The 13,424-nt window shown below is 41.0% G+C and overlaps 1 protein-coding gene across 4 annotated transcripts in view; it reads right to left on the bottom strand.

Moving 5' to 3' along the window:
* The window catches only part of clec16a (C-type lectin domain containing 16A), a 29,665-nt gene that overhangs the window by 14,765 nt on the left and 1,476 nt on the right, over nucleotides 1–13,424 (bottom strand). For 3 of the 4 annotated variants that reach the window (XM_084036333.1, XM_084036330.1, XM_084036332.1), the window contains exons 3-10: nucleotides 12,741–12,874; nucleotides 12,253–12,401; nucleotides 10,434–10,539; nucleotides 7,081–7,204; nucleotides 6,652–6,826; nucleotides 5,791–5,841; nucleotides 5,508–5,624; nucleotides 420–753 (exon numbers count right to left, since the gene is read on the bottom strand). In XM_084036333.1, the coding sequence (XP_083892459.1) occupies nucleotides 420–753; nucleotides 5,508–5,624; nucleotides 5,791–5,841; nucleotides 6,652–6,826; nucleotides 7,081–7,204; nucleotides 10,434–10,539; nucleotides 12,253–12,401; nucleotides 12,741–12,874 (1,190 nt within the window). The remainder of the gene's footprint in view (nucleotides 1–419; nucleotides 754–5,507; nucleotides 5,625–5,790; nucleotides 5,842–6,651; nucleotides 6,827–7,080; nucleotides 7,205–10,433; nucleotides 10,540–12,252; nucleotides 12,402–12,740; nucleotides 12,875–13,424) is intronic. The other variant, XM_084036331.1, reaches the window with a different exon arrangement.

Below are 13,424 nucleotides of genomic sequence, written 5' to 3' on the forward strand. Positions count from 1 at the left end.
TTACTTTCTTTCTCTCATTTTCCATCTGCATTTTTTTTTTGCCTCAATTTTAACACAATCGTTCTTTGACATGAACACTTCCTTTTTCAGGAATCAATCATGTCGTTAACTTGAGACCGGTCTAATTGGAATTTGACAATCAACAGCAAATGGAGAACACAGTAACGGTCATGTGCACTTTAAAATTATCTGCTCAAAATGACAAGCAAAGAAGCAGAGCACATTAACGGTAAGAAATTGAGTATTCTGCTTTTTAAAGAGTTACTTTCTCTCTTTTCTGTTTGGAGACGAGGGCTGCAGCTGTGGTGGCTGTTGGGTAACCAAGGTGCATCATGGGAGACTGTGTCTGATTGATGGCATTAAAGACACACTGACAAACACAGCCCTGTACTGCTGTGTCAAATGAGACACACACTCACCTTCCGCCGTCTCCCCACTCGCTCTGCTTCCCTTAGAACTCCCACCTCCTCCTCCTCCTCCCTCTGTACCTTTTCCCTTCTCCCTCTCTCGGCCTCCCTCCCTCTCTCCTCCTCGGCCGTCATCGTCCCAGCCCTCCTCTACTCCTCCTCCTCCACCAACGCTGCCTCCTCCTCCACCTCCTCCCCCAGCCCTTTCCTCATCCTCCTCCTCGCCTAGGTTCTTGTAGTTCGGCCTCTTCTGAGTTGTCCTCCGGCCGCGGTGGCGGGAGAGCTCCAGGGAGCGCTCCAGAGACTCCAGGGGTTTGGTGAAGCGACGCACACCTCCTACACTGGCCTGGAGGGGGGTGAGAGGAGCACAGAGAGGCCAGGGTGTGAGATGGGAACACATCACATGCCTGGGAGTGCCAATCACAGACAAATTATACTACCCAGAATCCCTTCTGGTGATCATGAAATCATTATTATTATATCATACATTAGTATTTTGTGATGTGCTTTCAAAGATGGTCAAAATAAAGTGCTCACTCTTATCACATAAAGAGTGTTAAGTAGTAAGAAGAGTTCAAAATAAGGGAGAAAAAGAAAATGGGGTGTATTAAGTCTGGTAATGATATTCTGAAGTAAACACACTTCAGGATATTTAAAAGAAATGAATTGCCCGATTTCCAGGAAGCCACTTCACAAACACCCTTTACTGGCAGATGTAGAACCATTAACACGCTTAAGTACACAAAAACACAATTTCATAGCAGAGGTGCGTCAATCTTCAGAAAGCCTTACAGTGAATGCACACAATAGCCCCTTCCTCCCTGATAAACTTTATCAGAGAAAATAACAGCGATAACCGGCTTTGAGGCCAAGTAGGTGAGACCATACTGGAAATAGAAGTCACCCGAATGTACACCAAAATGCAGATATGCACACAGGAAACAGCTGGTAAATGATAAGATGCTGAGCAGAGATGTCAGCAGCACTGACAGTAAAACTGAGCATTCATACTTCTGATAAATATAAATATAATGCGACTCTTAAAGTGACTTCACCGCTTCAGATTCAGGTAACAAGACTGACTATAAGAGAAACAAATGTCATGTAAGTCGTCATGGTTATTGTCATGTGTGTGAGGCCAGGCTATGATTATAAAACAATAGAAAGTACCACAGTTGACAGACAGCACTAATGTTTGAGCCCCTTAAGTTGTAACCTGCCTTCGCTACGATGTGACGTGATTCTGGGGCGTAGTCACAGCGTTTCCACATTTAAAGTGCTCCGATCCATAAAAATGTAATTGATTTGAATATGAATATAATCCTGAACACAGTGTAGACCTTTCACATGTCACTCTTATCTGCATTGGGGGGCTCCGATATGCGAGCACTTAGAAAATGAGTGTTTCCAGAACAACTGAATTTCCAAGACTAGAAAATTGGTCTACATTTTCCCAGGATGCGTGGAAATCCTGCATAAACTGTGGAGGCAGGAATGTGCCTGAATACTTTTTTTTTGTAACTTTGCAATTATAAAACTTTATACTTTTTACTTGCCAATTTGAGTCAGTACTGCTCTATATATTTGTCTATATGTGCATTATGTATGAAAGCTAGGATTCAACTTTGTTAAAGAGGACAAACAGGATAAGGTATCTCACACTGAAACTAGGTGGCCCTATTTCACTTCAATCCTTACGCTAACATAAACCACCACACACACACACACACACACACACACACACACACACACACACACACACACACACACACACACACACACACACACACACGCACACGCACACGCACACGCACACGCACGCACGCATGCACGCACGCGAGGACATCAATACACACATGTACACTTGGGGTTCGGGGTCAGAAAATGTAGGTCCAACCTCCTTGTAAACCATTAACAACTGTAGTTTCTCAGCATCCACATTTACTGGAAGGAAACTGTTCGCCACATCAACCAAAAGGTTTCACTTTATGTATAAGTCAGATTCTCTGGCTCAACTAATTCTAATAAAAATAGGAATAAATGCTTGGGAACTCAGTCTGTAGAGACACATTCACAGAAGGTTTCCCTTAATAGAATTGTGAATAAGAACATAATATTGAAACGGGGTCACTCAAGATGTAAATATTTTCAGATCAAGTCCAACCCTGAAGCATAATAAAGATTTCCACAGAATTATTCATTCTTTTGAATCCTTCCTTTAGCCAGCCAATAAAAACATAAGCACCGTATCTACCATCTGTATTACTGAGTACGTCTCAGCACGTAGGATTGCCGCTAAAAACACGGCGAGTATATACTGTCAGAGATAAACCACAGACTGGCAATCGTGTGTGTGTGTGTGCGTGTGCGTGTGTGTGTGTGTGTGAGAGAGTGTGTGTGAGAGTGTGTGTTGCACCTGTTAGCTGATGTTCTGGTAAACCACTCAAAACATGAGCCTATGCTGAGAAATTAATGGAGGTCAGGGAGCATGTAAGGCACACACACACACACACACACACACACACACACACAGATACACTTCTGTATCTTTGACCTTGACTTGCGGCTACACAACTGAAACAGCTGCAGGTGCTTTGGAGAAGAAAAAAAAGATACCGGTACAGATATGTTAATGTTGACGTCATGTATCTAACGGATGTACTTGCAAGAAAACACATGTAGAGAAAGAGAGAGAGAGAGAGAGAGAGAGAGAGAGAGAGAGAGAGAGAGAGAGAGAGAGAGAGAGAGAGAGAGAGAGAGAGAGAGAGAGAGAGAGAGAAGTAGCTTCCAGGAAAGAGATTGGGGTTAGGTGAGCCAGCTCTCTCAGTGTTCCATCATGTGACCTAATTTCCTGCCACATCAGAGACAAACAGGAAGTACCATTTGACCACCTGCACAGCAACAGAGCCCATGCCTCGTCTGTCTGCGTTTCATCTACGATAAATCAAACAACAACAAATGTTCTCGCAGATGTGTGGCGGAAACAATTCATATCGTGCAAAAAGACCATACTTCTACACGACTTTTCATTGTGTTTAGGATTGTCAGGAAATAGAATAGGATTGTTCAACACAGAGTGACTGTGCAAGATAGAGGTCCTACATGCCTGCAAACATGCAGAATGAAACGTTCAAAAGCAATAAACAAAGACACAAAGAGACACATATCACCACAGGTTAAAAGCAAACTTATTTGACTCCTGAATGGAGGAAAAGATATATTAAATTCTGTCGTTTCTGAGGAGCAAGAAGAAATATATAAAATAGAAAATCAGCAGGATCACCTGCACCTGTGTCCACATGGCAGTAAAACCATCTCTATTTCTCTAGTTTATTTTATTTTAGAGAAAATCAAAGATTTTGGGCCATTTTAATGCAGTATGTATGTATGTTTGTTTGTATGTATGTATATGTTTGGAAAACTGCTACACCTACACTAATGTTAAAAGATGCGTCACATTTAAAGTGTTAAAATGCAGACACCGAGAAAAGCACTGCTGAATAAAAGGTACTAGGTACTGGTTTGGGTCTGGCTGTCTCCTGTTGTGGTAGACCAACGTTGTTGAGACATTACGCCTCAACTCACATTCACTGAAAAGGTGGGCTGCTTCTTACAACAGTTAAAAGGTCTGGCGCAGACACGCACACCACACAGAATAACCACAAGGGTTCTCAGAAACGCTCACTTGCTCAGCACACCCACCTCGCTTCACAAACAGATGGTCGAAAAAATTAAGAAGATGGGGAGGGGGGGGGAGGGGAGCAACTGAAGCATGGGAGAAGAATGAAAAGGGGAGGATGAGATAGTTTGAAGATAAGAGGTGAGGGGAATCCTATGGGGAAGACAAGGGGGAGTAAGAACCAAAAAGACGAAGAGAAAAGGGAAATTACAAAGAAGCAGGTGTTAAAACTAGCATTCAAAGTCGAGAACACCGATACTGATCATCAACTTATCAATTACTTGATCTGATAGATCTGTAACACGGAGCTTCTCCACAAAGAATCAAAACACAATGAGATGTGCTCATGTGTTTCTTGGAAATAACTCAGCATGAAAAAAAAAAATGAAAAAAAACTAATCAACAAAAGAAATGGTAGTCCACCAAGATCAATGATTAGAACTGATCGACTACGAGCCCGAGTATATAGATGTTCAGAAAAAGCCTCCAAGGCTCAGATGAGAGGAAATACAGAAACAGAGGAGTGTGTTCAAAAAAATGTTAAGAAGGAGAAGAAGAAAAAACTATGCATAGAATTTGCATATGAGGGTGCATTTATGACAGTGAATCATGCAGAAAACCATTAGATCTCATAACCACCTACACGCATTTCTGGAACTCCAGTGTGTGTGTGTGTGTGTGTGTGTGTGTGTGGGGATGGTAAAGTTCGTCTAGCTATGCTTTTATTAAAGCAGTGTGCTGTATCCATGTGGTTGCCTGTGTGTGTTTCTTGTTTGTGCGCTGTACTGCGTTGTGTGTGTGTGTTTTTGTGTGTGTGTGTGTGTGTGTGTGTGTGTGTGTGTGTGTGTGTGTGTGTGTGTGTGTGTGCGCGCTAGTGTGACTGTAACACAATGTACAGTCTGCTGTGTGTGGGTGCATATTGCAAATTAGTGGTTTTTGTCGGTTGAGAGTGCTGTTCATGTTAAATATTACTGTGTTTCTGGTTTGCATGTCGGTCTAGACTGTATAGCATGTTTGACTGTGTTATAATTGTGTGTGTGTGTGTGTGTGCGTGTGTGTGCGCTAGTGTGACTGTAACACAATGTACAGTCTGCTGTGTGTGTGGGTGCATATTGCAAATTAGTGGTTTTTGTCGGTTGAGAGTGCTGTTCATGTTAAATATTACTGTGTTTCTGGTTTGCATGTCGGTCTAGACTGTATAGCATGTTTGAATGTGTTATAATTGTGTGTGTGTGTGTGTGTGTGTGTGTGCGTGTGTGTGTGTGCTAGTGTGACTGTAACACAATGTACAGTCTGCTGTGTGTGGGTGCATATTGCAAATTAGTGTTTTTTGTCGGTTACTGTGTTTCTGGTTTGCATGTCGGTCTAGACTGTATAGAGTGTTTGACAGTGTTATAATTGTGTGTGTGTGTGTGTGTTACCGTGTTCTTGTGTGTGCTGTGCAGCTCCATCTGTGGGGTGAAGACAGACAGGTCTCCATTGAGAATAACTTCGGCCAGGGAGTTGACCATTGGCTTATAGTGGATGATCAGAAACACCTGGAAACCACACAGACAATTATAGCATTAAAACATTTGTTCATTAAAAAAAAATGTATGTTGATAAATAAAAGGATGTCTTTAGAACGCAGAATATCTTCCTTATATTCCTTGTTTAACACATTGTGAGGAATTCATATGATAATGTGATGAGTGTGTTGCTTACTTGAGACAGCAGGTAGAGGGACACCTGAGGGTTGATCTTTCGCTCTTCAGACTAAAGACACAGAAACATTAAAGGCCAGTCAATGTCACACATATAGCAGGTCCCGAGCTCGTACCTGGAAGGAAATTAAAGCAATAGTGAAATGCATAACGAGAGCAAACACAGACAAAGCACAGAGCCCGACTGATGATCATTCAATAGTTTAAAAATGTGCTTAAGCCTTATATATCTTCCATTTCTGCTGTTGGTTGGTTCCCAAAGCAAACCAATTCAAAATCCAGCACTTTCCCACAGGTTTGTGAGGAGGTGTAGATGTGCTTATTTGTATTTCAGAACATAAAGTCTGTGAAACACTCAGACAATAACGTTTTGGAAGAACTATTTAAAAATTACAGCACCACAATAATTTACATTTAAGCACATTTACTGGGCAAAACCACTGGTTTGGTCTTTTAGTCATCAATGATGACAAATATGTACTGGTTTCACTACCTCAAATATAATAGACTATATTTTGTCTTTTTATATCATGGTAAATTTAATATTTTGGGGATATGGGATGCTGTCCCCTCAATCTTTGATGGATTATTTATTTATTCTTATTTTTTATTTTATTGTTTTTGCTCATTTAAGGCTGCAACTAAGATCAAACAGGTTCCGTGACGTGTTCTTTAACACATTAGCTTGTGGGGAAAAAACATGAACGTATAGCTGTTATAACACTTACGATCTGGTGTTATCCAATAATTAGAAATGAATGGAAGAAGCCGTTGGATATGAAACAACCTTTCCACTTTCGACGTGTTAACACCAATGTAACACCTTATTGATTTAGACATGCAGGCGGGGGGGTTTACATACTGTCTCAGGGATAACCAAGGAGTAGACATAGAGGGGCAGGAACAGACGGTTGAGGAGGTGGTCGGTCAAAACGTCATTAAGGAATTCACAGTTGATGATGAGGATATCGTTCAGGTAGTGCAGGTGGTCAAGGTGCTCCGCTACCAGGTCGCTTAACTTCCCTCTGTTCCGGTGTCTGGGACGCAGCAAAGAGAAGCCATATAATGATTGCACGTTATTAACACAAGTGGCATCTTTATCTGAGTAGAGCTCTTAATGTATATAATAATGTAAGACAACAGCATAAAGCAAAAAAAAACACATTCTACTAACTTGAAAACTACTTTTAAAGGAGATTTACAGGCTGTGGTTCCAAACCAGAGACATGCCTGACCCCTAGAGGCCAGAGTGAGAATTACACTGAGAAACAGAGAGACCGACGGCACTTACTCTTCATCCGTCTGCACACACTTGTCCAGCTCGATTACATGGCTGCCAATAAACCAGACCAAGTTGCTGAAATATGGGACCGCAGTCTTATCCCGGATGTAGTGCAGCATGTGCTGATTGTCCACTGGAGAGATGAGGGTCAGGGTTAAGATTCAGGTTAAATAACCATACACAGTCACAAATAATCATACGTACACACCCTTTGTGATCCCAGACAACCATCAGAACGTGAAGGTTAAATATTATTTAAAAACCACAAATTAAGAAACAAATTATGAAAATTAACAATCCATGCTAAATCAAATTAAGTACATGAAGTGGTCCATTGTTAATACAACATCAAGGGAATACTACTGGACTGTGATCAAGGGGAAAACCAGTTGAGTTTACAACATGATTGGGGCAACTCTCACTTTAAATAGACAAGAAAAAACTGCCTTTCCAACTGACTTGGTTTGATCCAAGATTGTGATCTGAGCCTGCACTCAGTTTGCTTTCCGAAGAGGGCTTATCCTTCGACATTAGCCATAGCGTAATGTTTGAAGCAGAGCTTTTTACACATTAAATGTAATATATTAAAAGACTGTCTGTTGTAAGTCTGTTAATGTGTTGCAGAGTACAACATTGGTGGGTTACTCTTTTACCACTGGGCAATAACCTGTGTCCGTTCACTTAAGGAAAACCCAGACATTCTGGATAATTACTTTATTACTACCTAATTATACTTTAGGGGCACTTCTCTTCGGAACGACAGCTTCACTGACTGGAAATGTCAACAGTCCTAATGACAGTGTTACTACACCAAATGCAAATAATAACTGATAGTGAATTTACGATGACAATCGACGCGGGTCAAAGTGAGACGGGAAACGATCGAGCAGCCAAATCAAATTAATAAATTACATAACGACAGACAACAGACAAATCAAACAAGCCACCACTCCCAGCGCCATTCACGTTTAGTCCATTAGTGGATCAACTGATGCTAATTAAAGCAGAGGAGGGGGGTCCTGGCTAAATAATCACAGTGACCATAACAGTCAAACCCATCACCAAAAAAACAAAACAACCACCATGTGAAGCCCAGCTGCTAACAATTAATAATTCAAGAATAATAAAAAAGCATGCAGGGTTTCCTCATGTATAGGCGACAGATACAGATTGATTTACAAGAACAATAATTGCAAGTATATTCATACTGGTACATTTATAACAAATAGGGCTGGGTATCAGCAAACACTGACATTTAATGAGTAATAACAACTCATTTTAAACAGACATTTCAAATTTGAGCTATTAAAACCTATAAAAGACTCACATCAACAGCTATTGTACTGATAATAAATATTACTTTAATTTAATAAGAATTATAAATGCATCAATGTACTTTATGAACAAGTAGGTAACAGTATAAGGAGATAAAATAACATGTTTCTAGGCTACCCAGCCCTAAAAAGACAGAATGAATGGAACCAACTTACATGAAACTGGAGTTAGGCAGATGGGGCGCGCAGAGGGAGGAGGGAGAGAGACAAGGAGAGGAAGAGGAGGAGTGGTTGTTGAAGAGGAGGAGGAGGGGAGAGGGGGAAACAGACACAGGGTTAATGTGTGTAAAGGGGGGCGGCTGTGGAGGGGTGGAGGTTGGGAAGGACCCCGCAGGTATCTTAACAAACAGCAAACAATGGCACGTCTGGCAAAGGAGTTTCTATACGTCACCTAAACATTGTAAACTCATCAGGATATCAATTTGCTTTTCACATTCAACAATAAAACTAAAACAAGCAGAACGTTACCAGAAAAAGCTAATGCAGTGACACGATTTGACTAAAGATATTTTGACGCTAGCTTGGATAAAAATCCTTTTCCAGGTTGTCATTTGTTGCAGGACACGACCCGAGGAATCAGCAGGAAGCATCAAACCAAGACATCTGTATGATGCTCAAATAGTTTTCATTGCAACATCCTGAACTATTTTCAGTGTTGTGAGGCTGCAAGTATTTAAGGAAAGTTATTACATGTTTTCAACATTTTTTGGCCACATTTTGACACTTTGTTGGTTGTATGCAATGAATGTTTTGCACTTCAGCAGCGTCTCAGTCTGTAAGGTAAGATATCCTCTGAACAAAAAAAAAAAAAAAGAGTTGCTACACTGAGCTGATGCTTCCCTCTGACCGATCCCTACTATAGCAAAGCCCTTGGCCAGACCAACACTGACACATTCCCCACACCACTTTGTTACTTCATTAATGACATGTATTGCTTAAAGTCAGTTGTCATAACTATATAGACTTGCATAAGTATATATTGTACAGCGCAACGTGTTACATGCAGGGCCAAACAAACAGGAGACAGACAGGACGCCATCGTTGATATACTGCAGTGACTGTAACGTGGAGGAAATGTAACGTATAGTGAAGAGAAGCATGATGTGTGGAGAAAAGTCAACACTGACTGAATGTACGGCCCTCATTGAGTGACAGCGACCAGCTCAGAGAGACGGCAGGAAGGAGAAGCAGAGGCTGACGCAGCACAGCGCAGACAGTAAACACAGCCTGAGGAACAATCCTGGTGTTTACAGACCCACAGCATTGCTGTTGTGCTGATGCGGCACTCATAGGACAATTATTTTGAACCTGCAGGTCACAATAGATTTTTGGGTGTAGGAATTTCAACAACAACTTTGCATGCTGGGAATGGTGATACTGAACCTTGTGGTAATGCTAACTTACATATGTACGTAATGAGTCATGGATGTTTGATGCTGGATGAATATCCTCATGACTGCATATGTTTGCACGTGTTAAGTAACAGCAGATGTTACTGAGGTAATGACGAATGTATAGAATAAGAGAATAAGGAATAAAATCCTTCATTTGTCCTCAAAGAAACTGGCCGACTGCAGCGTTTCAAGGGTTACAGACAGATATCGCTGTACATAAGATTCTGAACTGTAAGTATATCTACATATTTTCTGTAGGTCTGCCATGTTCCAGGTTAACAGCTTTCATGTGTCACATTCTGAGCAAATATTTACCGAGAGAGCCAGTCTTTGACACTAGCATGAGGATGATGAATCACATACGTACATTAGAAGGCAATGAAACGTTGAAGAACAAGAATTAAGCAGGTTTTATGTGCTTGGCAACGTGTTACCTGTTAGTCATGCTCATGCATTAGAAGCAGCAGCGAGAAGAAGAGGGCAGGAGCACAAAGAAAGGCTGTAGGCGGTCCCAGCGTCGCGTGAGTGTTTCTGTATTCTGCATGTACACGTGTGTGTGTGTGTGTGTGTGTGTGTGTGTGTGTGTGTCTGTGTGTGTGTTTAGCGTGTGCGCATGCGTATTCCCGGCACTCACCTTTGTAGACGTTGAGTGTGATGGTCCGGACTGCGATGCGGACCATGCTTTCAGGGTGGTTGAAAAACTTAATGGCCTCGGTGTACAGGGCAAAGTCATTAGTGTGCTGTGTGTGGGAGACAGAGAGGGGGCGCCGGTGAGCGAGAGAGAGACAGAGAGAGAGAGAAAAAGAGAGAGCGAGAGAGAGAGACTTCTGGAAGTAATAAACTAGTATTTATTCCTCTATTTAACTGAGAAAATATTATTGCTTTTTATAGAAATTAGACTGGATGATGAGACAAAAGTCAAAGTTATGTTGAGGTGTTACAGAATTACTGTAATAATTTAAATACAGCTAATAAAAGGTGTTATATTTCATGGATACGTGAGCCTACTTTGTGACTTGTAGATGTTGCGTTTCACACAAAAATATTAGTGTCGAGCAAAACACATGGAAGCTATGATTTGGTTGTTTTTGGCCCATCCTGAAACACGAAAGGCACTCAATAAGGCGGAGCAGAAGTAAAGGACTTTTGCGCCTAACAATCCAACAACAACATGCTGCACTCACTACATTTGTTAATGACAAACTGGCTGCTCTGCATCTCAGTCATCTCTCTCTCTGTGCCAGTGCCTGATCCTCTACACAGCCATTCCTCAGTCACTGCGACCTCCAGCCAATCACAGCCGAGGGCCAGGAAACCGGAGGTCACAGAAAATGAAGAAACGTGACCCTGACGCCAAAACCAAATCACTGTTTGTCCTCCAGTCTTAAACAGGTAATTGTGTAGATGTGACAGACACAGAAGGGGCCGAAGTTATTAGCAATCCAACAGCGCCCTCTGGTGGAGAATAAAATGTAATTCAATAAATTACAAATTAATTATAAGTAAAAAATTAATAATTAAAACATGACTTTTGTAAAATTGTGAAAAAGGGGTTACAATGGAGTCCTTTTAGATTCTTAATATGATTATAAGTTGCTTAAAACTCTTCATCCAGAGACAAGAAATGTCTTCCTTTACATTTCAAAAGTATATACATTTACTGTTAACTGACAAATGAAGGAAAGCAAAGTTATAATAAAATAAATTACTGATAAGTAATATAACCACATACACAGATACTGTCAGATCTACACATTAGGTCTGGTTTTGGCTTCGGGGGTAAAGCTACCACCGACAGTACACCAATAACTTTCCCCAGCACACACAGGCCAAGGGAAGGACTACACACACTGCTGAAACATTGAGGGGCAACAACGACAACGTCATCAGAGAATATTCAGGTGGTGAGTTTTCTTTGGTGTCCACACACAGACACAAACGGAAACAAGCCTGAATGATAATATTCTATGAATATGAATAAGAACAGTGGTGTATAATAATTATATATAAATAGATAAGAAATACCCTAAAATGAAGGTAACATTGACACGTATGTGTTCGTTTTGGCTGGTGAAAAGAAGGATTACTTGTGGACAAGACCGGCCGAATCAAGCCATCTACACAGGAAGCGGACGTTTTGACAGAGGAAGTGTGCTGCTGAAGACTGGTGGTTACAAGTAGCCTGATAAATACAAACACAGGTCGACTTGCACATAACGGAACTGAAATTGTAACTGGCTCTATTTATATAGAGGGGTTTTGTGCACCATTATAAAATGTCATGAATAGTAGAGAACTGTAATCTCAGCCTGTCTCGCTAGTTTAAATAATCTGTTCAATCACTCCCTAATTCTCAGCTTCTAATACATCTTTTCCTTTTTCCTTTGCAATAGATCCTCTCCTTCTCTCCCTTCTTTCCTTCACTCTGATCCCCCATCTGTCTACAGCCTCACCTCATTGTAGAAGAAGTGCACGGTGTGGTTGTTGAGTTTGAGTGACAGGGTCTTCAGGAAGGAGATATAGTAGGCCATGATCTCCTCGTCCGAGAAGTCAAACTTGTGGACGATGATGGAGTTCACGTGGTTGTTGGACAAGAGGTAATCTGAGAAGTGAAGAGACAATCTTGCTATTTACTAGTTTAATATATAATGAAAATATAGAACTTTAGAAAAAAATATGAATTCCTTCTCAAGATAACATTGCTGTTGATTTTAGGGCATCCAATACAAAACACCTGTTGTGACTACTATGGGCATGGTTTCAATTCTCACATTTTCTAGTCTAAAAAGAATTCCACCATTAATGCAATTTAATACCACAAACTACAAAACAAAATAAATGAAAAAAAGTAATTAGTTGCTTGCAGCCCTAGATTTTTATGATAGCCTAAGATGATTCTAATATTCTTATAAAAAATACCAGTGTTATTTCAGATACTTACATAGGGAAGTCTCATGGCTGATGTTCTCAAACAGTATGTTGAGGGTCTGCAGGAGCTGGACGCACACGTAGCGTCCCGACTTCTGACGCAGGATGTTCAGGAAGAAGGCAAACATGTTCTTCTCCAGGAAGAAGCTGAACACATACAGGAACGTACACAAGCAGTCAGTTCATGATGACTCCATCTTGGAATATAGCTATCAAACGATACATTTCTCTTGTGCAGCATCCTGGTGGACTAGTAGTTAACACCAATACTACATAACCACAGTGGCAATGATATTCGTGAGGCAATGGCGCTTTCATGCATTTATACCCCCCGTCCTCATGCTTCCTGTCTAAACTATACTGTCACAATCTCATAAAGGAAATGTGCCAAATATTCATGCGCTCACTCAACCGTATTTGCACTCTACTACTTCTGCACTCACTGCAGATTTCACACCTATAGGAACTTGCAGTTTATCACTTCAAGCTACTGTTCATAGGAGCAGATCTAAGACTGGCTAACTCCAACTACCCTACCGAACCGAGAAAGAAGAGCTACTTTAAACCATAGATACTTCAAAATGTGTTTGCTTGTCTAAAACATTGTCATAATGTTGCAGTGGACTTTGCATTTCAATTAACTCTTAGTGGGGAAAAAAAGCAGCAAATGAATAAATGAAGTGACTGTCCATGTCCA

The sequence above is a fragment of the Eutrigla gurnardus genome (genome assembly GCF_963514095.1).
Source record: "Eutrigla gurnardus genome assembly, chromosome: 20".
NCBI lineage: Eukaryota > Metazoa > Chordata > Actinopteri > Perciformes > Triglidae > Eutrigla > Eutrigla gurnardus.